The 25252-nt window shown below is 44.2% G+C and overlaps 1 protein-coding gene, 1 long non-coding RNA gene and 1 other non-coding gene across 6 annotated transcripts in view; 1 reads left to right on the forward strand and 2 right to left on the reverse strand.

Moving 5' to 3' along the window:
- The window catches only part of HSD17B3 (hydroxysteroid 17-beta dehydrogenase 3), a 54356-nt gene that overhangs the window by 11822 nt on the left and 17282 nt on the right, over window positions 1–25252 (reverse strand). The window contains exons 3-7 of the mRNA XM_073021398.1: window positions 9533–9608; window positions 7333–7440; window positions 5959–6026; window positions 4340–4375; window positions 1124–1158 (exon numbers count right to left, since the gene is read on the reverse strand). Coding sequence (XP_072877499.1) covers window positions 1124–1158; window positions 4340–4375; window positions 5959–6026; window positions 7333–7440; window positions 9533–9608 — 323 coding nt within the window. The remainder of the gene's footprint in view (window positions 1–1123; window positions 1159–4339; window positions 4376–5958; window positions 6027–7332; window positions 7441–9532; window positions 9609–25252) is intronic.
- The window catches only part of LOC103219819 (uncharacterized), a 29312-nt gene continuing 4067 nt past the window's right edge, over window positions 8–25252 (forward strand). The window contains exons 1-6 of one of the 4 annotated variants that reach the window (XR_012094716.1): window positions 15–1177; window positions 10453–10641; window positions 11691–11764; window positions 12465–12559; window positions 13783–13987; window positions 16758–23372. This is a non-coding gene — a long non-coding RNA (uncharacterized lncRNA). Of the gene's footprint in view, window positions 1178–10452; window positions 10642–11690; window positions 12560–13782; window positions 13988–16757; window positions 23373–25252 lie in introns of those variants that run through there. The other 3 variants (XR_012094715.1, XR_492147.3, XR_012094717.1) reach the window with 3 other exon arrangements.
- Window positions 10862–10965, reverse strand: LOC119624572 (U6 spliceosomal RNA). The gene has a single exon (XR_005240736.1). It is a non-coding gene; the product is annotated as a U6 spliceosomal RNA (small nuclear RNA).

Genomic DNA, 25252 nt, shown 5'->3' on the forward strand with positions numbered 1-25252 from the left:
TGAAAGGCAAAGAAGTGAAGTTCCCATGGTTTTGTTGCCCTACCCGACCTTGGGTACAAAGAAAACAAAGGGGCCAGTGTGAACACTGCCAGACTCTGCCGTTTCCAGGCTTCCGCGTGTGCTGGGGGCTCTGCTTCCAGGAACGGTGAGTGAACTTCCCCCACCTTCCCCCGGAGGGTGCCACGCAGTCTGAATTTCCGGCGCACAGAGATGCCCCCTGGCAGTTATGTGACGTCACATAATGTGAGGGGCTTGCTCCTGGAGACAGAGGCCTTGCTACAGCTGCGGTCGCTCCACCAAAATACTGATAACCAGCTCAGCTCAGGATTTAAGGGGAGGGAATTCTTCTCCCCCAAATGTGACCACATGAGCTGCCGGTCCCTTTGGCCTCATGGACCCACAGCAGGACAGATGTCACATGCTGGAATGTTGTCTTGGGTAGAATTTCACAGTCCAGGACCTGCTCACACAGATACCCTATGCCAGTCTCCAGGAGCCTCACTTGTCCTTTTGAAATGCAGTATCCTTAATCCCTCCCAATCAGACAGATTCGATAGAGGAGTAGGGGACAAGAAACTGCAAATTAGAATCCAAGGCCAAGCCCCTTCTCCCTCTAGGGAGGATAAGCTACAAGCATTTGCTTTTAACGAACACCACCTGAGAAAAACCACCTCCCAAATACGCATTGGAATAGGGTGACGTAAATATGCAATCAGTGGAGGAGCTGGTGGAGTGGCCATTTTCACACTAAATCGGAGTATTCTTTCTGACAAAACCTGAAATTCCTAACAAAGAGATGGTCGTGATCTCAGGACAACTTCTGAAGTTTTCTTTTACACTCGACATTAGTTAATTTTTCTTTAATCCAGTGCGTGTTGAAACTGCCCTTGTCTTCCTCCCTCCGATAGTGTTACATTTGACCTTCACGTCAGATTGTCTATTTGCAGAGCTGGCCTGGCCCGGAACGTTATGTTTTTTTCCCATAATCACCATGTGCTTTCATCATAGCTGTTACCGTTTGTGAAAGCACAGCCAGCTGGACTCTGTGTCCCAGTCCCCGAGTTAGCTGACTGCCAGGGCAGGGAGGCCATGTTGCTCCACACTTTTTTGAAGAAGGCCTTACCTTGATTCCATATGTTTCAGAATTAGCTGTGTCATCTACAAGAGAAGGCCAAAGGTAAGCCCGACAAGGAACTAAGTAGCAGTGCAAGGGGGCGGGATGGAATGGGGAAGGGAGAGCGGGAGAAGCTGGGAAAGAGCGTCATCTTCTCAGAAGGCCTTGAAAATTGCTGGCACTCGTTGAAGGTCACTATGGCCACATTAGAGTCTGGCTGGAACCCACAGGAGCCAGCCTAGACAAATGACAGGCTGTTCTGGGGCCTCTGGTTTCTTCCCCCTAAATCTAATGTCTTCCTGGGAAAAGAGAGCAGTGAAAAATTGGGTGAATTGGCTTACGGCTGTGGGACCAACACAGAGGTTCCCATGATATTCTTCATTCTGCCGGACAGGCCAAAGTGGACTGGCCATGAGTTGGATCTGGGGAGCTATGCGGAAACCTAACAAGACTCTGCAGAAAGAAGAACGCCTCTTCCACTCAACAGCAGCCGCTTACGCAGCCTGCAGCTGGGCTGTGAAATAGCTCTGTGCACACAGTGCGTGGCCACTCCTGTGTATCAGAATCACAAGAGCCTTGAGAAGCCCCTTCCCCCTCCCAGCCTACAGACCCCTGAAAAGGTCTTCTCTGCCATTTCGGGAGCCTAAAAGAACTTTTTGTTTCAAAATTACAAGGTACACATTCTACAAACGAAGGAAGAGGCAACCCCATGGACTGAAATGTTCTCTGAGGTAGAATTGACCGGAATCAGGCCTGGCAGGCCTGGAGCAGATCCTGACTGCAGCAGGTTTGAGACAAGGGACCCAAGTGAAAGGAGAGGGGCAGAGACAGCAAGGCACCTGGGGACTGGAAGACACAGGCCGCCCATTTCTCGATGCTGTCTAGGGGCCCTGCAGCAGCTCCTCGCAGGTGCCTGCTCCCAGGCCAGGCCCCAGCCTGTCTCAGAGCCTCCAGGGAATGTCTTCGCTGCTGGGGGACCAGGGGGCCAGGGCAGTGAGGCGGGGGGGGCGGGGGCTCTCTAGAACCACTAGGCTGCCTGTGGAACACTGGATTTTGAGGAAGAAGAGGGAGGATGAGGGACGACATGGTGTCAGCCCCCTTTCCGTGAATGACTTCCTAGGGATATTGTATAAGCCTTTTCAGCCAGCACCCACATTGCCTCAAAGCCTCCTGAACGAACTCACTAGCCCCATTGGCTGAACGATCCTAATTAGAGAGACAACACTGAATCTCATGGGTCCCTGCCTCAAGGCTTCCCATATTCAGTTTCTTATTCCACCTTCCCTTTGCCCTCAAACGCATATTCTCCCATCCCTGCCCCGAAGAGCACTCGACTGTCTCCAGATGGCTCCTTTGAAATAGTGCAGCTTCTCTAGTCACGTTTCTAACCAGCAAGGTTCACTGGGGCATGGTATACTTAGAAGCTAAACTTCAATTAATTTTATTTGTTACTTAGGGAACTTAGTGTTTATCAATACATAATTTTTTTAAGCAAATCAAAGCATTTCTCTGCTAAAGGAGTCAGAGGGTTGTCAAGTACATTTGGGAAATGCCTATGATCAAACAGCCCAAGACTAAAAGGTCAGTTGTAAAATAACGTGAAAGACTTTAGTGGTGAGGCTGCAGATGACAGTTAGACACATAAAACTCATAATTACATCAGCTGGGGGCTCCAAAAAGCCATCGATTGCTAAGCATAAAAAGATGTGTGTACCCCGTAGCAACTGAGCAGGAAACCATAAAATGCCAGCATGCTTACAGAAAAACAACCAAACAGTTGTCAGCTCAACTCACCCACCTGAAAAAAAAATTTTTTTGTCTACTCTGCCTCCATTTCCCCTCCTTATCTTAACAGCAGCCTGGCTTTCTTTGGGAAATCTGTCCTCCGCTACTGCCCATCCACGGTGCTCAGACGGGTGAGACTGAGCCTCCGCTACTCTCCAACCAGGGTCCCAGCTCCTTGAAACCAGGAATCAGCCTTTACTCATCCCTGCAGTCCCACTGACCTTCCAGAGTGGTCACCGAGGCTGCCATATACAGCTGTGAATGTTGTGTACTGAGCGAGGTGCCCAGCTGTGGGGTTAGCGCAGGTGGGAAGCTCAGAGCTCACTCACAAGCCACGTGCCCTAGTAGAGGAAGAGGGCTCTGTCCCCAGAGGAAGGGGGAACACGTCATTCACACAAAATCCTCATCTACTCACCAAGTCATGCAGCCGCAAGCTGTGTCCATTCTTAAACAGTACCTTTCTCTAAATGGTCTGTATAGGATAGCTTTGAGGGACTCGTGCTATACATCTTTGTGCAGCTGACCCTCATCAAAGAACTTGAATGCTGAATGGTGCCTAAGACATCTCTTGATCCACAGCCATTTTATTTTTATTTTCATTTTTATTTTTTGTTTTTTTGAGATAGTCTTGCTCTGTCACCCAGGCTGGAGTGCAGTGGTGCGATCTCGGCTCACTGCAACCTCTGCCTCCCCGGCTCAGGAGATTCTCCTGCCTCAGCCCCCCAAGTAGCTGGGATTACAGGCACCTGCCACCACACCCAGCTGATTTTTGTATTTTTAGTAGAGACAGGGTTTCACCATGTTAGCCAGGATGGTCTCGATCTCCTGACCTCGTGATCCACCTGCCTCAGCCTCCCAAAGTGCTGGGATTACAGGCGTGAGCCACCGCGCCCGGCTGATCCACAGCCTTTTAATAGCAGATGCAGAACCTCAGGTTCAAGGGGGCTACATAACTTGTCCAGTGCTGTCCAACTAATTAGTAGCTGTGCTGGAACCAGAACACAGATGAACTTTGATTCAACAAATATTTATTGAACAACAAAAGTTCAGAAAATGTAAGCCACGCCCTCCATCAGTTTTCCAAAGTGAGCTTTCCTCTATCTACAAAGCCTAAAATTAGAGGAAGATACTAATTTTTTTTAAGTTGCCTCTGAATCCTGAATACGTTTCAGCATCATCAAGCTTAATATGTTCCGACGTGTGACAAAACTGAAAGCAGAAATAGAATTCAGGTACAAGGGAGAGTTGAATCCATTACTGTATTTTCTAGATGAAAAACAGGACAAGACAATTACAAGACCACGACATGGCCTCTCAACTAAGTGCGGTTCGATTTCAAAGAATGCTGCCTCTACAGTGGACGGGCACAATTCTCCTCAGTCACCAAACTTCAACAGCTACTACACGTTAATGCATTTCGCACATATATTGATCACATACCTTGACTACGGAGGTGATGTTACAATGGATGAGGTTCTGTAATAAATAATCACAGCCACACATCAGCCGGATGATTAGAGAAATTCTCCTGGAAAGTAGTCAGTGCTAAAGAACCATGAAGAGGGTAAAAGTGCATGTCTGAGCGGTTTCATCATTCGCCCTGCAAATTAGGCTCCTGACTGACTTCCAGCAAGCATGCACTAGCGTCCAGACACATCTGACTCCCATCTGTCCTTCTGTACCTATGTCATGTTGACTAGACGTCAATTAAGAGTTTCCGGGAAAACTTGGAACTATATTACTGGAGCAATATACATACGGTTTTTCAAAGAGACTATTCCATTCCCAGCTGGAGGAAGAGGGGTTAGCATATGTGAGTCTAGGAGAACAGAAAGGCAGATGGTTGTATAATATAAGGTAGAGGTTCTGGGCTATGGAGGGCAGGTAAAGAACCCACTAGAATCACCCAAGATAAAGAGAAAGGAAAAGAGGATGGACACAGACACTAGCGCAAACACAGACACACACAGGCAGAGGAGCAAGCCTGGAACTTGCTTCGTGGGGAGGCATAGACTTGTGCCAGAAACAGTGTGTGGGAGACGGAGCCCACACAGGAGATGTGTGGTCCTGAGAGGAGTTTGGTGAGGATGTGCAGCAGACTCCGGGCCTACACAGGACTGCAGGATACCTGCAGAAGCGGGGGATGGAAGCATGAGGGCCTGCTCAGGTTGGTGCAGCCCTGTGACTCCAAAGGTCAGGGCCTAAGGAAGGGTAAACAAATTGTGCCTTCGAAAACTGTTAAATGCGGCCGGGCGCAGTGGTTCACACCTGTCACCCCAGCATTTTGGGAGGCCGAGCCGGGCGGATTACCTGAGGTCAGGCGTTCGAGAGCAGCCTGACCAACATGGTGAAACCCCATCTCTACTAAAAATACAAAAATTAGCTGGGTGTGGTGGTGCATGCCTGTCATCCCAGCTACTCAGGAGGCTAAGGCAGGAGAATAGCTGGAACCCAGGAGGCGGAGGTTGCAGTGAGCCGAGATCATGTCACTACACTCCAGCCTGGGCGACAGAGGGAGACTCCATCTCAAAAAGAAAAAAAAAAGGAACTGTTAAATCCATTAAAAATGTACTCCCAACCAACAACAGCAGCCATGGGTCTGAGTCAAGCTTACTGAACTTATAGTCTGGCCAGCCACAGAGTTTATGTCACATACTTCCCTCACACTAAAAGTTAAACAAATCTTGGTACCTGGGAAGACAGAGAAAGCCAAAGAGCTGGTCTTCTCCCACGTGTGGTCACAGCTGCGAATGTGTTAGGCAGAATTACGCTTTATAAAGTGGAGTGCAGCACCCCAAAAGAATGGGACAATGGACAGGTAAGTTTTGACGTGCAGAGAAGAAGGAAGATGTCCATATCCCAGAGATACACGAAAAGTGGTACTGCTGACTATGGATCGAGTGCTCAGGTGAAGAGAAAAGGGGGCCTGAATACACACAGTCCAGGATTTCGGCCGGATGCACGCTTCCATCACTCGTTCCCTGGCCTGACTCATTACCCAGCCAGGAGACCCAGAACCTGGGTAAGAAGAAAGTATACACAGAAGAGCACAAGTCTACCTGGATTTCATCTGGCGCGTTCAGGAAATGGCTTGGGAGAAGGTTTGGAAGCATTCCAACATTGTTGACTAGCAGAAAGAAGCAAAACAAAAATGTGTCAGAATATCAGGTGGGAGATTTTCCCAAAGAAACATGTACAAAAAGATTGACACGTAAGGTTGCTCATCACAGTGTGATTTGATAACAGTGAGGAAACTGGAGGGAAAATTTTGTCCCGTAGTAGGAGACACCATCAATGAATCATGGGGTGGTCATACGTTGGAATGCAGTGTAGTCATTAAAATCTATGACTGGGCTGTTTACATGGGAGAAGATGCATGATGTAAGTTTTTTTTAAATATATGACAAAACAGCACATATGTATAATTCTGGTTTTGAAAATACGTGTGTTTAGGATTAGAAAAGTATGCACCAAAAGGCTATCTCAGAGTATTGAGATTTTAAGAGATTCATATTTATTTTATCAGCCTGTCTATTCTTTCCAATCTTTCTGCAATGATATACTGTACACTTTCATATATAAAAATGTAATTATTTTTAAAATTCAGCAGAAGGTTTAGAAATCCAATTTGACTTTCTTCTATGTATACTATAAACACTGCACTGTGTACATGGCCATAAAATAGCTTGTCTGTAAATCATTACAGAAACAAATACTATGTTTTCTGAATAAGAAAGAGTCAATTCTCAACTAACTATAGTATTTCATGGATTAATCACAGCAATGTTTGTTTGCTAAACTAATTCCTTTAGGCCAATGTTTCTGGGATTCTTTTTCTGCCAAATGCCAACACCAGTTCCATAAAAGAAAATTCATTTTAATATTAGAAAATATAGTCGGTCCGGCTGGGTGCAGTGACTCACACCTGTAATCCCAGCACTTTGGGAGGCCGAGGCGGGTGGATCACAAGGTCAAGAGTTTGAGAGCAGCATGGCCAATAAGGTGAAACCCTGTCTCTACTAAAAATACAAAAATTAGCTGGGCGTGGTGGCGGGCGCCTGTAGTCCCAGTTGCTTGGGAGGCTGAGGCAGGATAATCGCTCGAACCTGGGAGGCAGAGGTTGCTGTGAGCCAGGATCGCACCATTGCACTCCAGCCTGGCGACACAGCGAGACTCCGTCTCAAATTTAAAAAAGAAAATATAGTTGGGGGTTGAAATATGTATGTTTGATACATTCCAAACCAATATATACATTTTTTTATTCAGTGACACCTCTAGAAGAAGTGTGCTTTGATATTTAACTTAATGCTATAGCTTAAAATATAGTCATGGTTTCAGTATAAATCACCATGAAATAATCAGGTATCACTAATCAGTGTCAGGTTATTTCACTGATGTATTACAACAAGATTTGCATCTTGCAATTTACTCACCTAAAATTCCAATTTCTAAGCCTGTAAGTTTTTCTTTAATATGCTCGTAGATGTCATCTTTGGTAAAATCTGCTTGTATAATCTTCACACTCCTCCCTGTAGTCTGCTCTACATGAGAGACAACAGTTTTTTTAATGAACAGGGATCCAGATGCCCCTTGCCCGTGAAGTTTCCCCCAGTGCTCCCGTATTACCTGAGCAGACATTGAAGAGGACAGCCCATTGCCCCAAACAGAAATGGGAGATGGTGCTGGGTAAATGCTGGGAGGTGCTAAGAGATTGGTGAATGGTGGTTTCTACGTGTCTCTAAGAGTTACTGCAGGGACGCATATATGCATTAAGATAGATTTACTGCAGCGGTTCTCAAAGTGGAGTCCACAAACCACAGCATCAGGGTTACCGGGAAACTTGTCAGAAATGCACATTCTCGGGCTCTACCCCAGACCCACTGCATCGGAAACTGTGGGTGAAGCCCAGCCAGCCACCTGCTTCACACACCTCCGAGTGACTCTGCTGCTTGCTCAAGTTTGAGACGTCGGACTGACAGCTGTAAAAGCAAGGTCTGACACTGCCTCTGCTCACAAGTGTCAAGTCTCCTCCACACAGACCCACCAACTCTTTGTATTTGTCCAATGCTTTAGCATTCACAGAGCATTTACAGACACGATGTCTTATGGTCATCGTCCCTACCACATTCTAAAGTAGACATTATGGTTTTCATTTTCCAGAGAAGAAAATGAAGGCTCAGAGAAGCTAACTGACATACCCAAGACCGTCCACTCTCTGGTCACTCCAAGTTCAATGCGCTCCCCACTACTCTGTGTTTACTTGCCTTCTGTGGGAGTTTTCCAGCAGATGTGAAAGCAACAAGCAGAGTTTACCAGTGGCTTGGGGAGCTGCTTTGCTTTGGAGTTAGCCGGTATTTGTGGGCCAAGCAATCTTGAGGCATAGTTTGGGGGTGGACAATGCTTTCAGGACAAAGACACTACTTACTTTTCAAAAGGATGATAAGAAGCACATTTCAGCATTGTGAGGCAAACACTGAGGACTGTCTCAGTCCTAGTCAAAGTTACTTCTGATATCCAGACACAGAACAAAAGCAGAATTCATGGGTTCAAGGGCACTGTGCTCCACGGTGTGACTGCACAGCCCACACCTCCCACACCCATCTCCTGTCCCAGATCTCCCCCAGGGAGACAAGGCTCACCCCTGACAACCCACCATGGTCTTCACAAGTCTCCAGAACTAACGTCTCATCCCTTTGAGTATTAAATATTAAATAATAATATTTAATTATTAAATTAATAATTATTAAAATTGAAAGGTCCCAAAAGAAATATGATTATCATTATTAACAAAAGAACACTTCAGAGCAAATCATAATAATAAAACATTGTGATATAAAAGTTGCCTCAGGGTTGTACAGTGTACAACCTCCACGTCCATACATGAGGATCCTGGATCAAAACTGTTTTTAAAATCTGACAAACACCAGTAAGCATTGTCGCTCATCCTCCTGCGAAGAGCAGAGCATAGGCATAGGGAAGGGAAGTCCCAAACACTGCTCTTGTTTTTGTTTTTGTTTTGAGACGGAGTCTCGCTCTGTCACCCAGGCTGGAGTGCAGTGGCTCCATCTGGGCTCACTGCAAGCTCCGCCTCCCGGGTTCACGCTGTTCTCCTGCCTCAGCCTCACGAGTAACTGGGACTACAGGCGCCGCCACCGTGCCTGGCTAATTGTTTGTATTTTTAGTAGAGACGGGGTTTCACCGTGTTAGCCAGGATGGTCTTGATCTCCTGACCTCATGATCCGCCCGCCTCCTCCCAAAGTGCTGGGATTACAGGCGTGAGCCACCGCGCCCGGCCACTGATCTTGCTTTTGAAGGGAGTGGCAGAAGCAACCAAGCAGCCAGGGCCTCAAGGATGAGCAGGGCTGATCTAGCGACGAAGGCACCAACCCAAAGGAGAAAGTGGACCTATCTGTGCCTCAGCTGGTTCCTGCTTCCCCCAGCTCACAGAGCCAGTGTGCACTGAAGGTGACACCTTCCATCCCGCCCTCTGCTTGGTAACCAGGCTGCCCAGGAGAGTTGGTGCCCCAGGCTCTGAGAGCAGATGTGGGGATGCCAAGTATGTCAGCTGGCAGGGTGGGCGCAGGCTTGGTTGGTGGGCTCCACACACATCTCCCTTGTTTGGGGGTCACTCACCGATCTCTGTGGCAACGGCCTCTAGTTTTTCCAGCGTCCGGCTGATAAGCACAACATCGAGTCCCCGTCTTGCTAGCTGAGAGTGGGAGTGAAAAACCAAAAGAGACAAGGACGGTGAGCAGACAGGGAGGGTTTGTGTCCAGCTGACTTGGTCCCGAGGCTGTGCGTGTCCTGACAGCGTGACGTGGTGGCTTCACCTGGGTTGAAGTGTGCAGAACGTGACAAAGCTTTCTGGGCTAGGAACAGCGCAACCCCAGTGGCCCAGGCTAGCTAGCAGGCCATCATGAGAGGAGTTAACGCTTGTGTGTTTATTGTGTGCCGGGGACTTTTCTAAGTGCTTTCCTTGTCCAGGACCACAAACTGAAAGTGCTTCTCTGAAGTTCATGGGCTCAGCTACGCATCAGAATTTAAAATACTGGGGACTTTATACTATTCCTTATGTAGCAGGGGGTGGAGCAGCATTCCAGAGTAAAAGCAGTGTTTCTGCCCCTACCTTTTTTTTTTTTTTTTTTTTTTTACAGTAGAGTCTCGCTGTGTTGCCCAGGCTGGAGTGTAGTGGTGCAATCTCAGCTCACTGCAACTTCCAACTCCCAGGTTCGAGCGATTCTCCTGCCTCAGCCTCCCAAGTAGCTGGATTACAGGCATGCGCCGCCAAGCCCAGCTAATTTTTATATTTTTAGTAGAAACGGGGTTTCCCCATGTGTAAAGACGGGGTTTCCCCGTGTTGGCCAGGCTGGTCTCAAACTCCTGACCTCATGTGATCCGCCCACCTCAGCCTCCCAAAGTGCTGGGATTACAGGCCTGAGCCACCGCGCCCGGACATCTGCCCCAACTTTTGAGCTGCTTCCTAAGCACTAGGACACCCTTCTTGCGGCTTCCTCGGCCTGAGACCTTTCTTCCTGTTTTCCGACCCCCGACAGAAGAGAAAATGGGATGGGGAGCACAGGGTGGAGAGCTCGACGTGTCCCCTGAGGCCAGCAGGGCGGCCCTGCAGAGTGGATAACACCTGGACTCCCGAGGGCTACGTGACGGGGTGGGGAACCATGTGCTTCACACAGAGCAGTTTCGGAGAGATTCCACGGGGGACGTGTAAACATGCGTCGCTGGAGGTGTGTCTGTATCTAAAACTGTTACCAGTGAGAAAAGTTAGTTTTTCCTGAAAGATGAAAGGAAAAACCAACATTCGTTTAAACAGAGACGGATGACATTTGAATTAGTGACAAAGGCCCCAGTTTATTGAAATCTGTCTGTGATTTCAGTCAAATGATTCATACTGTTATTTTCTTTAATTGTGGTAAAATACAACATAGCAAAATCTACCATCTTAAGAAAAATGTGGAATACTTTACGAATTTCTGTGTCATCCTTGGGAACTCATGCTAATGTTCTCTGTAGGGTTCCAATTTTAGTATATGTGTTGCAGAAACAAGCACTACGCTGTTATTTTAAGAAGTTATGTATTATAGGCTGGGCACGGTGGCTCACACCTGTAATCCCAGCACTCTGGGAGGCCAAGGCAGGCAGACCACCTGAGGTCAGGAGTTCAAGACCAGCCTGGCCAACATGGTGAAACCCTGTCTCTACTAAAAATACAAAAAAAAAAAAATTAACTGGGCGTGATGGCGCACGCCTGTGTTCCCATCTATTTGGGAGGCTGCAGCAAGAGAATCGCTTGAATCCGGGAGGTGGTGGTTGCAGTGATCCAAGATTGTGCCACCGTACTCCAGCCTGGGTGACAGAGCAAGACTCCGTCTCACAAGAAAGAGTTACATATTATAGAAAACACATAAGAAGCTGAATTATGGTCTATAAGATATAGTCTCCAATAGCCAGTAATTCACTATAGCCCACGGTCTCAGAATCACCCAAGGAGATGTCAAAAAAAAAAAAAAAAAAAAAAACACCGATTCCCACCAAACCATCTGATATGGTTTGGATCTCCTGTCAAATTGTAATCCCCAGTGTTGGAGGTGGGGCCTGGTGTGAGGTGATTAGATCGTGGGGACCATTTCTCATGGTTTAACACCATCCCCCAGGTGCTGTCCGTGGTAAGAGTGAGTCATTCAGGGATCCCGTGGTTTAGAAGTGTGTGGCACCTCCCCCCTCTTCCTGCTGCTCCAGCCATGTGATGTGCTCACTTCCTTTTTGCCTTCCGCAGTGCTTGTAAGTTTCCTGAGGCCTCCACAGCTGAGCAAATGCAAGCATCATCCTTCCTGTACAGCGTGCAGAACCGTGAGCCAATTAAACCTCTTTTCTTCATAAATTACCCAGTCTCAGGTATTTCTTTATAGCAGTGCAAGAACAAAATAATACACCATCCTGATAAAAATCTCTGGGGTGGAAGCCTCAGGATTTTCATCTTTTTCTTTTTGTATTTATTAAATTATACTATTATATGCACAAATACATCCTCATTGTAACAGATTCCAACAATGCCAAGGAAAAAAATGTCTCCAAGCCTGCCCCTGCCCATTTCCCCACCTACCCCTAGGCGCCCACCACCTTTAGATTGTTGTTGAGCCTTCCCTAACTTTTTCTCTACATTTACAGGCATATATCGGCACATATAGAAATAAAGGTTTGTTTTGTGAATTTTATTTATTTTTATCCTACATCAATGACATTATAAGCAGTGTCCTGCAATGTTCTTTTTAACTTAATGACATATTTTATCTCTAAGAATCGTGTATATTTCCATAGCAGTCCACGAAGAACCACTTGATTCTTTTCTATTGCTCCGTGGTATTCTAGAGTTCACCTTTGAACGAGCACTTAGGGTATTTCCAAGTTTTTCTATTACCAATCTTGCTACAGTGAAAGACCTTCTATATAGCTCTTTGTATATATGAGTAAATTAATTCCTATATACTGTAGAGGAATATTTGGGACTGCAGATGCCATCATGCCTGGCTAACTCTTTATTTTTTTGTAGAGATGAGGTCTCACTATGTCGGCCAGGCTGGTCTTGAACTCCTGGGCTCAAGTAATCTTCCCGCCTCAGCCTCCCAAAGTGCCAGGATTACAGGGGTAAGCCACCACACCTGGCCCCTTTATTGTTATCCAATTTTCCAATTATCAGTGGGGCCGAGCATCATTTGCTATGTTATGTGTGAGTTACCAGTACATACCCCTTGCCCATTCTTCTATGGAGTAACTTATCATTTTCTTATCAATTTGTAGAAGTCATATATATCCTGGGTATTGATTATTTGCCTGCCATGTACATAGCAAGTATTTTCTACTTTGTTTCTGGTGCCCTTGTCATACATTATATACTACTTGTAATGTTATCAAATTTGTGAATGTTTTCCTTGTTTTATATGTTCTTTTTGATTTTCCTTAACTTCAAGGATATAAATATGTTTTTCTATATCCTTTTTGTTTATTTTTGAGAATGGTATGAGGTTGAAATTATTCCACAATATGTTTTTCAAATTGGGTGCCTGATTGTCTCAACAACATTCTCCACTTTGTCCATTCATTCCTAATTTAAAATGTTGACTTAGTCATATGCTCAATGCTCATGTGTGCCTGGGGCTGTTTCTGGTCTATCCTTTCTGTTGCACTCACCTATTTATCGATCTCCACGCCAGGGCCACTTCTGATTTAATCATAAGCTTATATTAGCCTTTGATAGCTTTCCAATATTTGTGTAGTTTTGACCTCATTATCTTAGCTGACCCCTCCTATACAATGTTATGGAGGCTCCTACCATTTATTATTCTCTTTTGAAATTTTATTTCATCTTCTTTGTTTAATCTTCCAAATAAATGACAAAATGGTCTAGACAAGTATTAAAGTCGGGATATTTAGGGGAAAATTTGTATCTTTGCAGGAATCAGTTGTCTTACCCATAAGTATATTATAGTAACCATTTTTTTTCAAATCTCATATAGCCTTCTAAACATTTAAATGATTTTTCATGTAAATCCTGGACATTTCTTGTTAGGTTTGTGTTAATTAGGATAACATTAGTTGCTGTAACAAATCACTCTATAATCTCAGCCATTTAACACAAAGGAAGTCTGTTTTTGTCTTATGTAGCAGACCCTATTTCACATTTGGGAACCCATTCAGGACCCAAAGCTGAGAGAGCATTGGTCATCTTTACTGCCAGGTCTCTAAGATTACTCTGGGCTTTGCCATCCAGCTAGTGCCAGGATTGAGAGAGGCTGGAGAAGATGTGCCTCTCTGTTAACCACCTTGATCAAGAAGTGACCCACATCCTTTCTGCTTGCTTTCATTTGCAGAATGAGTCTCATGGCCTCACACAGATGTCAAGGAGCCTGGGAAGTGCCTTGCTGGGAGCCACTTACCAGCTGCAACTGCACTGAAAGACGAGAGAGTAGGGATCTGGGTGGACATTGAGTTGCTCCTGCCACCAGGATCTTATGTTTATTCACCGCCATGGTGACTTGAATTATTTTGGATAGAAGACACTTCAGGATTAAGGAGGTAGGTTCAATTCCTGTCTCTACCACTTATTTCTGTCAGCGCAAGTCAGTTGTTCTGGGGATCACAGAAGGGAATACATTCAAAAGTGTGTGGCGTAGCTGGGCACATTGGCTCACACCTGTAATCCCAGCACTTTGGAAGGCTGAGGCGGGCAGATCATGAGGTCAGGAGTTCAAGACCAGCCTGACCAACATGGTGAAACCTTCTCTCTACTAAAAATATAAAAATTAGCCGGGCATGGTGGCGCACGCCTGTAGTCCCAGCTACTCAGTGGGCTGAGGCAGGAGAATCACTTGAACCCGGGAGGCAGAGCTTGCAGTGGGCCGAGATCGCGCCACTGCACTCCAGCCTGGACGACAGAGCGAGACTCTGTCTCAAAAAAAAAAAAAAAAAGTGTGTGGCAGAGAATCTGTCACATAAGAAGCCCTCAATTGTGTTACCTATTTTTCTATATATTCTAATTGGTTATTAATCGTGAGTGGGAGCTCTTTAAACAGCCACCTCACAGAATTTTTTATTTGTTCTGATAGTCTGTTCATCAGTGTTTGGTTTTCATCACAGACAATAGTATTCTCTACAAAGAGTACAGTTTTGTCCCTTTCTTTCCAATATTTGCATGTTTTTGGCCTCATGATCTTGGCAGACACTTCCAACACTTACAGTGTTTCTCAGGATGCAAGCATGAGGTTTCCTGTCACTTCTGGTAGATGTTCTTTATCAATTTAAGAACAATTACATCTGTTCCTTTTTTCCAAATTACTTTTTAAATAAACTGCTGGATTCCGTTGGCAAATATTTAAATTGGATCATACTTCTCTGATGCCATCCTTGTCCCATTTTGGTATCCAAGTCATGGTCATCCGTCAGGATAATTTATCAAACATGTACGGGATCAACTTGTCCCAGGAGCTTCCCAGTTTTAAAACTGAAAGTCCCACATCTGAAATCACCTTTGCAAAAATTGTAACAGTGAGAAAATTATGGCAATAAGAGATCTGATTTAATCAACCCCTTATCTTGCCCTTAAGCTTTCAAATTATCCTTAATTATTCTTGGGTTTGGGCCAAGCTAACTTTGGGAGATACTTAGTTTATAATTTAAAATAGAACAACCCGTTCCCAAAACTCAACCACCTTGGTAGAGCTAATGAAGGGCCACCAGGCTAGGGAGAGGAGAGGAGCCTGAACTCTGCTAAGGTGTAGACATAAAGGATTACCCAGCATTATATTGGAAGTCAGGAGATAGGCAGCTTCCCCCAGTTACTCTTGCAGACAAATATCACTATTGTACAAGCCAAGATTGGCCTTTTGAGATATCTTTTCAGGTTTTTTGCATTTCTGATGACTGATGGTTCCACCTTGACCTGCCAGTCACTCCTGTGGTCTCCCATTCAGCCGGTTCTGCGTGAATTAAGCTCTTTTTCTATTGCAGTTCTGCTGTCTTGATAAATCAGCTCGACCTCGGCAGCAGGCAAAATGAACCCGTTGGGTGGTTACACATCCAAGGAACCCTCCAAGCACAGAAAAATCAAAAATCAAAGTTAACCATCCTAGAAATATGGGGGAGCTTTTTCTTATTCCTTGAGGATTTGGTAATATTGTAAAAAATGTCTGGACATTTTATTCAGCTGTAGCTCTTCATAACTGCCTCTTTCATTTTTTTCATGACTACTAATCGCTTGGTGTTTTTCTACTTCTTCTTAAGCCAATTATGATCATTTATATTTTCACAGAAAATTGTTTATTTCATCCAGATTTTCAATTTTTCAGTACAAAGATTTAAATAGGATTTTCTTCCTCTCTTTTTCTTCTTCCTCTTCTTTTTAAAATAAATTTCCTCTTCTGTAGCTAGGTTCCTAAAATTGGTCCTTTTCTTTCTTCTTTTTTGTTCTTCTTCTTTATTTTTTTCTGAGACAGCATCTCACTCGTCACCCAGGCTGGAATGCAATAGCTAGATCAGAGCTTACTGTAATCTTGAACTCCCAGGCTCCAGCAATCCTCCCACCTCAGCCTCCTGAGTAGCTGGGATTACAGGTGTGTGCTACCATTCCTGGCTAATTTTCTAATTTTTTGTGTATATGAGGTCTCACTACTTTGCCCAGGCTAGCCTCAGACTCCTGACTTCAAGGGATCCTCCTGCCTCCTCCTCGCAAAGTGCTGGGATTATAGGCATCAGCCACAGAGACGGACCCCCTTTTTCTTTTTTTTAATTTAAGACTTTTCAAAGATTTGTCTCTTATTTGGCATTTTTAAAGAATTGGTTTGACTGTTGGTTTGCTTTAAACGGATCAATTCCATTTCTTCCTGTGTTTTCTATATCATCAGTTTTTGTTCTCCATTAATTTCCTCCTTGTATCTCTTTTGGATTTTTTTTTTTTTTTTTTTTGAGACGGAGTCTCACTCTGTGGCCCAGGCTGGAGTGCAGTGGCGGATCTCGGCTCACTGCAAGCTCTGCCTCCCAGGTTCACACCATTCTCCTGCCTCAGCGTCCTGAGTAGCTGGGACTACAGGCGCCGCCACCACACCCGGCTAATTTTTTGTATTTTTTAGTAGAGACGGGGTTTCACCGTGTTAGCCAGGATGGTCTCAATCTCCTGACCTCGTGAGCCACCGGCCCGGCCTCCCAGAGAGCTGGGATTACAGGCTGAGCCCCGCGCCCGGCCGCTGATCTTGCTTTTGAAAGGAGTGGCAGAAGCAATCAGGCTTCTTGTTCCTTTTCTAGAGTTTCTTGGAAGCTGAATCTGTTTATAATCTTTCTTCTTTTCTGACAGATGCCTTTAAAGCCGAAAGTTTCCATCTGCGTAGCACCTTGGCTGCAATTCATGAGAGTACCCACTTTTATTTTTTCTGTAATCTTAGAAGAACACTGGAGAATACTTTCTGAGTATAGGTGGGGATGGATACCATTTTCTAACGTTATTTTTAATTTTATTGCATGGTGGTTAGTGAATGGAATGGTATATCTTTTGCTCTTTGGAATCAGTCACAATTTCCTTTGTAACCTAGTCAGCAGACAGTTTATATGAATGGCTCCTGTGTATCCTTCAGGAATGTACATGAAATCTTTGTTGGCTACCCAGTCTTGTAAATAGTTGTCTATTAAATTAAACTTGAGGTTTACCAGATGCCCTACCAGATATTTGTTAACCCAGTATGAGAAGATATTCAAATTCCTTATAGCCTGAATTATTTCTTATTTATGTAATAAGATGTTACATTACAAGTTTCAACAGGAGTGCTAAGACACAATAGACATTAGATCACAAAACAAGTTCAGAGAAAGAACCTAGAAAAAACTGTGATATTGTAAGAAAACAATGAATATATGTGATGTTTGTCCCTTGTTCTTGGCACAAAGCTCATAATACCCCAATAATTTCCTGATCGATAGGGATGATATTTGTTACAAAGTTTGGTCTTGGTCCCCGGTTCCTGACACAAGAGTTTCTAAGATTCTTGGAATCTTCAGTGATGAGAGTGTGTTTTTGTTGTTGTTGTTGTGGTGGTTCCTTACTGCATTGTAGGAGCCTCTCATATATACAACATCAGCAGTTTCAGCAGCAGATGGCACACCAAGGAGCACTTTTTAAAATTTATTTCCACAGGTGTTTGTGGAACAGGTGGTATTTGGCTGCATGAGTTAGTTCTTTAGTAGTGATTGTATGCTTACGAGATGACTGGTGGCTGGGGGCCCCTAGAGAGCTTCAGGATGGGGGCTGGTTGCTGGAGAAACCAAGTGTGTGATTGCAGGGTTAGAACCTTCAACCCCACCTCCCGACCTCCTTCTTTGTTCCAAGGAGGGAAGAGGGGCTGGGGATGGAATTAATCTCAAATGGTCAATGACTTAATCCATCGTGCCTATGTAACAAAACCTCCATCAAAACCTTTAGGCAACAGGGTTGAGAGAGCTTCTAGGCTGCAAACACACGGAGGCACTGGGAGGTAGTACCCCCAGAGAAGGCGTGGAGGCTCCAACCCTTCCCCACACCTGGCCCTACGCATCTGTGGTTTGGCCACTCCTGAGCGATATCTCTCATAATAAACTGGTACCAGTGAGTGAGGTGCCTTCCTGAGCTCTGGGAGCCATTCTAGCAGTCTTGAACCTAAGGAGGGGTTTGTGGGAGTCCCTGATTTATACCCAGTCGGTGAGAAGTACAGGAGACCTGGGACTTTCAACCGGTATCTGAAGGGCATGGGGGCAGTCTAGTGGGACCGGGCCCTTAACCTGTGGGGTCTGTGCTAACTCTGGGTAGTGTTAGAAATGAATTGAATTGGAGGACATCCGATTGTGTCGAGAGAGTTGGAGAATTGGTTGGTGTGAGGAGAAAACCCCACGCATTTAGTGTCCGAAGTGTGAGCAGAAAGAGCACAAAATAATCAGATGGAGCAGGGACCCCTCTTAGGAGCCCGCTGACCACTGCCACCCCTACCAGCATGAAATGAAGGACAATCTTAGTCCCTCCAAGGGAAATTCCAGGCCCCTAGCTAGCCTGAGACGCACACGAGCAACCCGATGAGCAGAAAGGGAATAGCAGCTTCACGTCATGGCCACGGAGGTTGGCCCGAGATGCCAGTTCCCCACAGCGACTAAAGATAACATCTGGACACGTGTCCCTGAGTTGTTCTTCGGAAACCCGGACCCCCCACCAAAAATCATGGCAAAAACCATGATTACTTTTTCACCAAGCTAATATTATTTCTTCTCTTGAATTACATTTTGTCTGATACTGATGTTGCTTCTATTCCTTTTCTTTTGTTTTCATTTTCCCAGTATGTAGTTTTTTCATTCACTTATTTTCAACCTCTCTGTAATCAACGTTGGATTTTTAAGCCCCATCTGAGCATTTGCCATTTATCAGTAAGTGTAACCGTCGTATTTATTGAGATTGCAGATTTGTTACACTGACTTCTGCTGTCTTATTTGAGTTTCCCTTCACTATGCTTTCTTTGCCATTTGTCTCCCTTTTATGACTAGTAAGCAGGATACGATCGGCAATACTGTAGTAACAAACTAGCCCCAAGGCTCAGTGGCTTCTTACAAGAGGCATTCGTGCTTCCTCCTGCAATGTCTTCTTCAGGTAATACAACAGTCCAGGGCAGCCCCCTCCCTGCAATGATACAGGGTTCTAGCCTTTCTCCCAGGGCTGAAACTAGGATGAGGCAAGTAAAGCACTCCGGATGCAAAATTTAAGGAGGTGCTCTTTCTCAGGTTCATGGTCACCTCGCAAGCCTCACCTTAGTCCTGGCCCTGCTTTTTCCATCTAGTGGCTGCACTCTTCAACACGAAGCCTACACTGGTTTGCCTCATACTGAGTAATTGAGCACCAAATTTGATTACAGTGTAGCAAAGGCAAATTCATGTCTGCAACTTAAAAATAAGCTACAAGAGCAGGGCGCGGTGGCTCACGCCTGTAATCCCAGCACTTTGGGAGGCTGAAGCGGGTGGATCATGAGGTCAGGAGATCGAGACCATCCTGGCTAACACGGTGAAACCCCGTCTCTACTGAAAAAAAAAATCAAAAAGTTAGCTGGGCGTGGTGGTGGGCGCCTGTAGTCCCAGCTACTTGGGAGGCTGAGGCAGGAGAATGGCGTGAACCCCGGAGGCAGAGCGTGCAGTGAGCCGAGATGGCACCACTGCACTCCAGCCTGGGCGACAGAACAAGACTCTGTCTCAAAAAGTAAATAAACAAAAAATAAAAATAAGCTACAAGAACAAGAATAGTCATTTTCTGGGGTGGGGGTATTGGGAAGATATGGCTCAAAGGATACAAAATTTCTTTTTTGTATCCTTTGATGGAAAAGTATAGGAAAAAAAGTTCAAGGGATCTATTGTACACCACGTATACACGCTGTATTAACTACAGAGCACAACATCTCTAGTTAGTAACAATGTATCATATTCTTTAAAATCAATGAGAACAGGTTTTAAGTGATCTCAGCACAAAAAATAGTAAGGTAATTTATATGTTAATTAGTTCGACTGAGCCATTTTACAATGTATATATATTTTAAATGTCATTTTGTACCCAATAAATATACACAACTTTTATTTGCCAATTAAAAAGTTAATTAACTAAAATAAGGAAAAGAATAGCCATTTTTTGCAAACTGCATATAAAAATACTAGTTCTACCTGTGGATTAGTAAAACACTGACATAAAAAATGCACACAAAACAGTAAACATTTTCTAAAAGTACATACAAACAAAAAGATGCACATCAAACATATTAGGAAGGTTGCATATGGGAAGATGGGGAATAGAAATGGGGGGTGGGAATGAAAGAAAATAAACGAGAGAGGGACTGTGTATGGATCAATGATAATAACTCAATAATCTATGTCTTTGACAAAGAAGAAGGAGAAGGAGGATAAAGAAAAGGAAAGTGGGATAAAGGATCAGAAAGGGAGGAAAATAGAAAAAATTAGAGTATGACTGCCAGGGTAGACCTGTTTTATTATTGCTGGGTTTTTTGGTCTGTTTGTTGTATTTTTAGTAGAGATGGGGTTTCGCCATGTTGGTCAGGCTAGTCTCAAACTCCTAGCCTCAAGTGATCAACCCACCTCAGCTTCCCAGAGTGCTGGGATTACAGGTGTGAGCCACCACGTCCAGCCCCTGTACTGCGTCTGGCCTCCGTGGTAGACCTATATTTTGATGGAAGTAATATGTATGTAATTTGCTACTTATTAAGTAAATTATACCAATTCCAAATTTTACAATACCCATGATAGAAAATTTCAGATTCTTGTCTATAAAAGCTTATTTTACAACTGCCTTTAACTATTCTAGTTTATATTTTAGCTAAGGCTGGTCTTATCAATTAGTAAGACTAGAATCACATACATTCTGACAAAAAAATTTCATATTTTTATGTTAAATTGTTAAAGAAAACTTTATTCCAGACTTCAAAAAAAGCAAGCTGATGATTGCTTGAGTTTTTAAAAATTAGTATCCCCCTAGAATATTTTTTAATAAGCCTGTTTGACCTCATCTGACACCCTTGGGCAGGTAACTTTGCTGTTACCAAACCTTTGTTTAACAATTCTCAGCCAGTGAAAGTGCAGACAGTTCACGGCCAGTGACGTTGGAAACAGAGGAGTTGTCGGGACATTATAGCTTGACAGAGAAGCTGACCTCCAGGTGACACGGACAATAGCCTTCAGAAAGTCAGCCCACTGGGTACCTAACTCAGCAATATTATTTTGCATTCGTTTTTAGACTAACTATATACATCCATATTGCTTAAACGCTGTTCAGTCAGATCTTTTGTCTTCTTGCTTAGATCCTTTGTTACTAAGTCAATATAAAACTTTAACAACTGCTAACATATGTCTTTGAGAATTGTGCTCTTACAACACTGAATGTGAAATGTTTGATCCTTTGAGTTATTTGGCTAAATGGTCACAACAGTTATACTATAATCCTAATGTCTCTAAGATTTCGGAAATAATGTAATAAACATACTACCATGCTCTACTAAAGACAAAGAATATCAAAAGAAGTTTTAAGATCTGGCTTTATGATATTTTCAAGAGATAGCCTAAAAGAGAAAGTTGAAGTGAAGAAAGACATACATATATATATATGATATTTATTCATATCAACTAAAATAGGCATTAAAACAAACAAGTATTACTAGAAATAAAAGCGAGTTAAAAGGCTAAATTTATCAGGAAGTTATAGCAATTGTAATCCTGGATTGCTTACTAAAATAGCTTTACATAAAACTACAAAGGGAATTGAAAACTACCCATCAGAGTGGGAGATTTCATTTTACCTTTTCAGTAATTGTTGGGTGAAACACGCAGACATTTGGTAGAGATACAAATTACGCACACCACATAAATAATGCATCTGATCTAAGGGCCGTGTCTAAACACAGAACAGGGGCAGATGATGTTCCTTTGAAAGTTGGCTCTTTGAAAACACTGATAACACTGACATCTCCAGCAGAATTGATCAAGGGAAAGAAGAGAGCACAGGAATAAGCGGCACACAATATGAGGAATTTTAAATGAGTGTAATTAGAGCTACAGCCAAGATTTAAAATGTAGAAAAAGGGTTGAGAGAGGAGAGTGAGCACACACAGTTCATTTTGCTGCCTATTGAAATCCTTTTAAACCATAGGAAATTGTGTGTGTGTGTGTGTGTATTTTCTCCTTTTAGCTTTTAGTTTTTTCCTAGGAAAACAGAAATCCATGGGGAAGGTGACAACAAGGGACAAGTGCAATCCCAAAATGTTTGTTTTTGGAGACAGGGTCTCACTCTGTTACTCAGGCTGTAGTGCAGTGGTGTGATCTAGGCTCACTGCAGCCTCATCCTCCTGGGCTTAAGTGATCCTCCCACCTCAGCCTCCTGAGTAGCTGAAACTACAGGCATGCACCACCATGCCTGGCTAATTTTTTTGTGTGTGGTAGAGTTGGGGTCTTGCTATGTCGCCCAGGCTAGTCTCAAACTGCTGGCCTCAAGCTCCCCTCTCGCCTCAGCCTTCTAAAGTGCTGAGATTACAGGCATGAGCCACCATGCCCAGACCTGGCCTACAAAACTTTTGTTGCTAGAAAATGGATGGGCAAGATCTCAAATCCTAAACCAGCAACAGAGTGCGCTGAGAACTGACAAAATGTATACCAGTAAAATCCTCAAAAGTCTCAGGCACAGCCGGTGCAGAACCTGGGGGAGAGAAGCCAGACTCAGGAGGCTTGGGTCAGAGTGAGAAGTCATCATCCCCGGATGCCATTCTCCACTCCAGGCAGGCACTGAGGACAGGGCCCTCTCTGAGAGTGAGGAGATAAAGCAGTGGGTACGCATCGCGTGCTGATTCCAGAACAGCAGGTGGCCTTCACTCTACAGGCAGGAGGGAAGATGGTTTTTCTCTGCAGAATCTGACCCACCCCAAGGAAAAGGCCTCAAGGCACTTGCTTAGGACTCCTCTCACCCTGATCATACTCACAGATACAAGACCCACTCAACACAAGGAATGTCCAGGCAGGTTCCTAACCTGACCTAATCAAACGACAACAAGACAACAGGAAGTGTCTATGAGCAGCAGCTGACTTGAAAGACAGACTGCCAAACAAACGCAGAAAGAGCAACTTGGTGGAACAGCGCCAGGCAGGAGACAATTTTTTTTTTTTTGAGATGGACTCTTGCTCTGTTGCCCAGACTGGAGTGCAGTGGTGCAATCTCGGCTCACTGCAACCTCCGCCTCCCGGGTTCAAGCAATTCACCTGCCTCAGCATCCTGAGTAGCTGGGATTACAGACGCCCACCACCAGGGCCAGCTAATTTTTTGTATTTTTAGTAGAGACAGGGTTTCACCATGTTGGCCAGGCTGGTCTCGAACTCCTGACCTCAAGTGATCTACACACCTCGGCCTCCCAAAGTGTTGGGATTATAGGTGTGAGCCACCGTGCCTGGCCAACCATTTTTAAAAGAAGAAAAAAATACCTTTGGAGGAATTAGAGAAGCTACTACATCTATGAAAAGAACAGGCTGCTCCACAAATGAAAATTCAGAAGTATAAAAATTTTTTAATTTCTTTAAGAATTTTAATTTTAAGAAATTGAAAAAGAAAATAGCAAAAATGAAAAACATGCATTTGAGAGGATGGAAGATACAATTGATGAAATCCTTTCGCAGAAAGGAAAGCAAAGGGGCAAAGAAATAGAAATGATAAGAAAAAAAAGGAAGAGAAATAAAGAATGATTTCAGGATTTGCGTAATAGGAGTTCCAGAAATAACATTTTTCAACATATAAGTGACAGGAGATTCAGAAAGAAGAGACAAAGCAGACAGGATGAATGAGAACACCCCGGCCAACCCTGCTCTGTGCGGCAACACTAGCTGTGCCCCCACTGCCTTCTCCTCCATATCTCTGTTCATTTTCTTTTTCCTTTTTTTTCTTTTTTTTTTGAGACAGAGTCTCACTCTGTCACCCAGGCTGAGTGCAGTGGTGCGACGCCACATCGCCCAGCTAATTTTTGTACTTTTAGTAGTGACGGGGTTTTGCCATGTTGGCCAGGCTGGTCTCGAACTCCTGGCCTCAAGTGATCCACCGGCCTCGGCCTCCCAAAATGCTGGGATTACAGGCATGAGCCACGCGCCCAGCCTCTCTGCTCATTTTCTGAAATGGTTCTTGAGCCTTCTCAGTGATTTTGTGAACTAGATGATAGCTTTACAATAAACTCATTTCCTGCTTAGGTTTTTTTAAACATAGTAAGATAATATTACAAAAAAAACTTTTTGCCAATCAATTTGAAAACTTAGGTGAAAGGGATATATTTCTATAAAAATATAAATTACCAAAACTGGTGCAAGAAAAAAATTAACCCAAGTAGTTCTCCCACCATTAAAAATTAACAATAATAACAAGATGATAATGATAATAAGTGGTCCCACAAAGAACACTGCAGCCACAGATAGTCTTAAGATAGATTCTATCACACATTTACAAAACCAATCATTCCAAAATTACACAATCCTTTTCAAAAAATAAAATGCCTCTATTCAGTTTATGAAGCTTATGAGAACATGACGCAAAAACTTTGGAAAGCCGGGTGCGGTGGCTCATGCCTGTAATACCAGCACTTTGGGAGGCCAAGGTGGGCAGATCACCTGAGGTCAGGAGTTCAAGACCAGCTTGGCCAACATGGCAACTCCCTGTCTCTACTTAAAATCCAAAAATTAGCTGTGCGTGGTGGCACACCCATGTAATCCCAGCTACTCGAGAGGCTGAAGTAGGAGGATCGCTTGAACCCAGGAGGCAGAGATTGCAGTGAGCCGGATCGTGCCATTGCACTTCAGCCTGGGCAAGAGAGTGAAACTCCATCTCAAAAAGAAAAAAAAAAAAACTTTGGAAAAGTTGGCATTACATCATCACATATGTCACTTAACAACAGGGATATGTCCTAAGAAATGCATTATTAGGCAATTTCATTGTGCCAGCATCACAGAGTGCACTTACACACACCGAGAGGGTGTAGCCTGCTACACAACTAGACTATGTGGTAGAGCCCATTGCTCTTAGGCTACAAACCTGTATGGCGTGTGACTGTACTGAATACAGTAGGCAACTGGAACACAGTGGTAAGTATTCGTGTTATCTATACATAGCAAAGATATAGTAAAAAGATGGTATTAGAATCTTACAGGACCACCACTGTATATGCGGTCTGTCACTGACCAAAGCGTTTTGTGGCACACGAGTGTATTTAGTAGTGCTGACTATGTAAGCTGTGACCCAGTAATTCTGTTCCTGGGTACATTCTC

The sequence above is a fragment of the Chlorocebus sabaeus genome, chromosome 12 (genome assembly GCF_047675955.1).
Source record: "Chlorocebus sabaeus isolate Y175 chromosome 12, mChlSab1.0.hap1, whole genome shotgun sequence".
In the NCBI taxonomy this organism is placed as follows: Eukaryota; Metazoa; Chordata; class Mammalia; order Primates; family Cercopithecidae; genus Chlorocebus; species Chlorocebus sabaeus.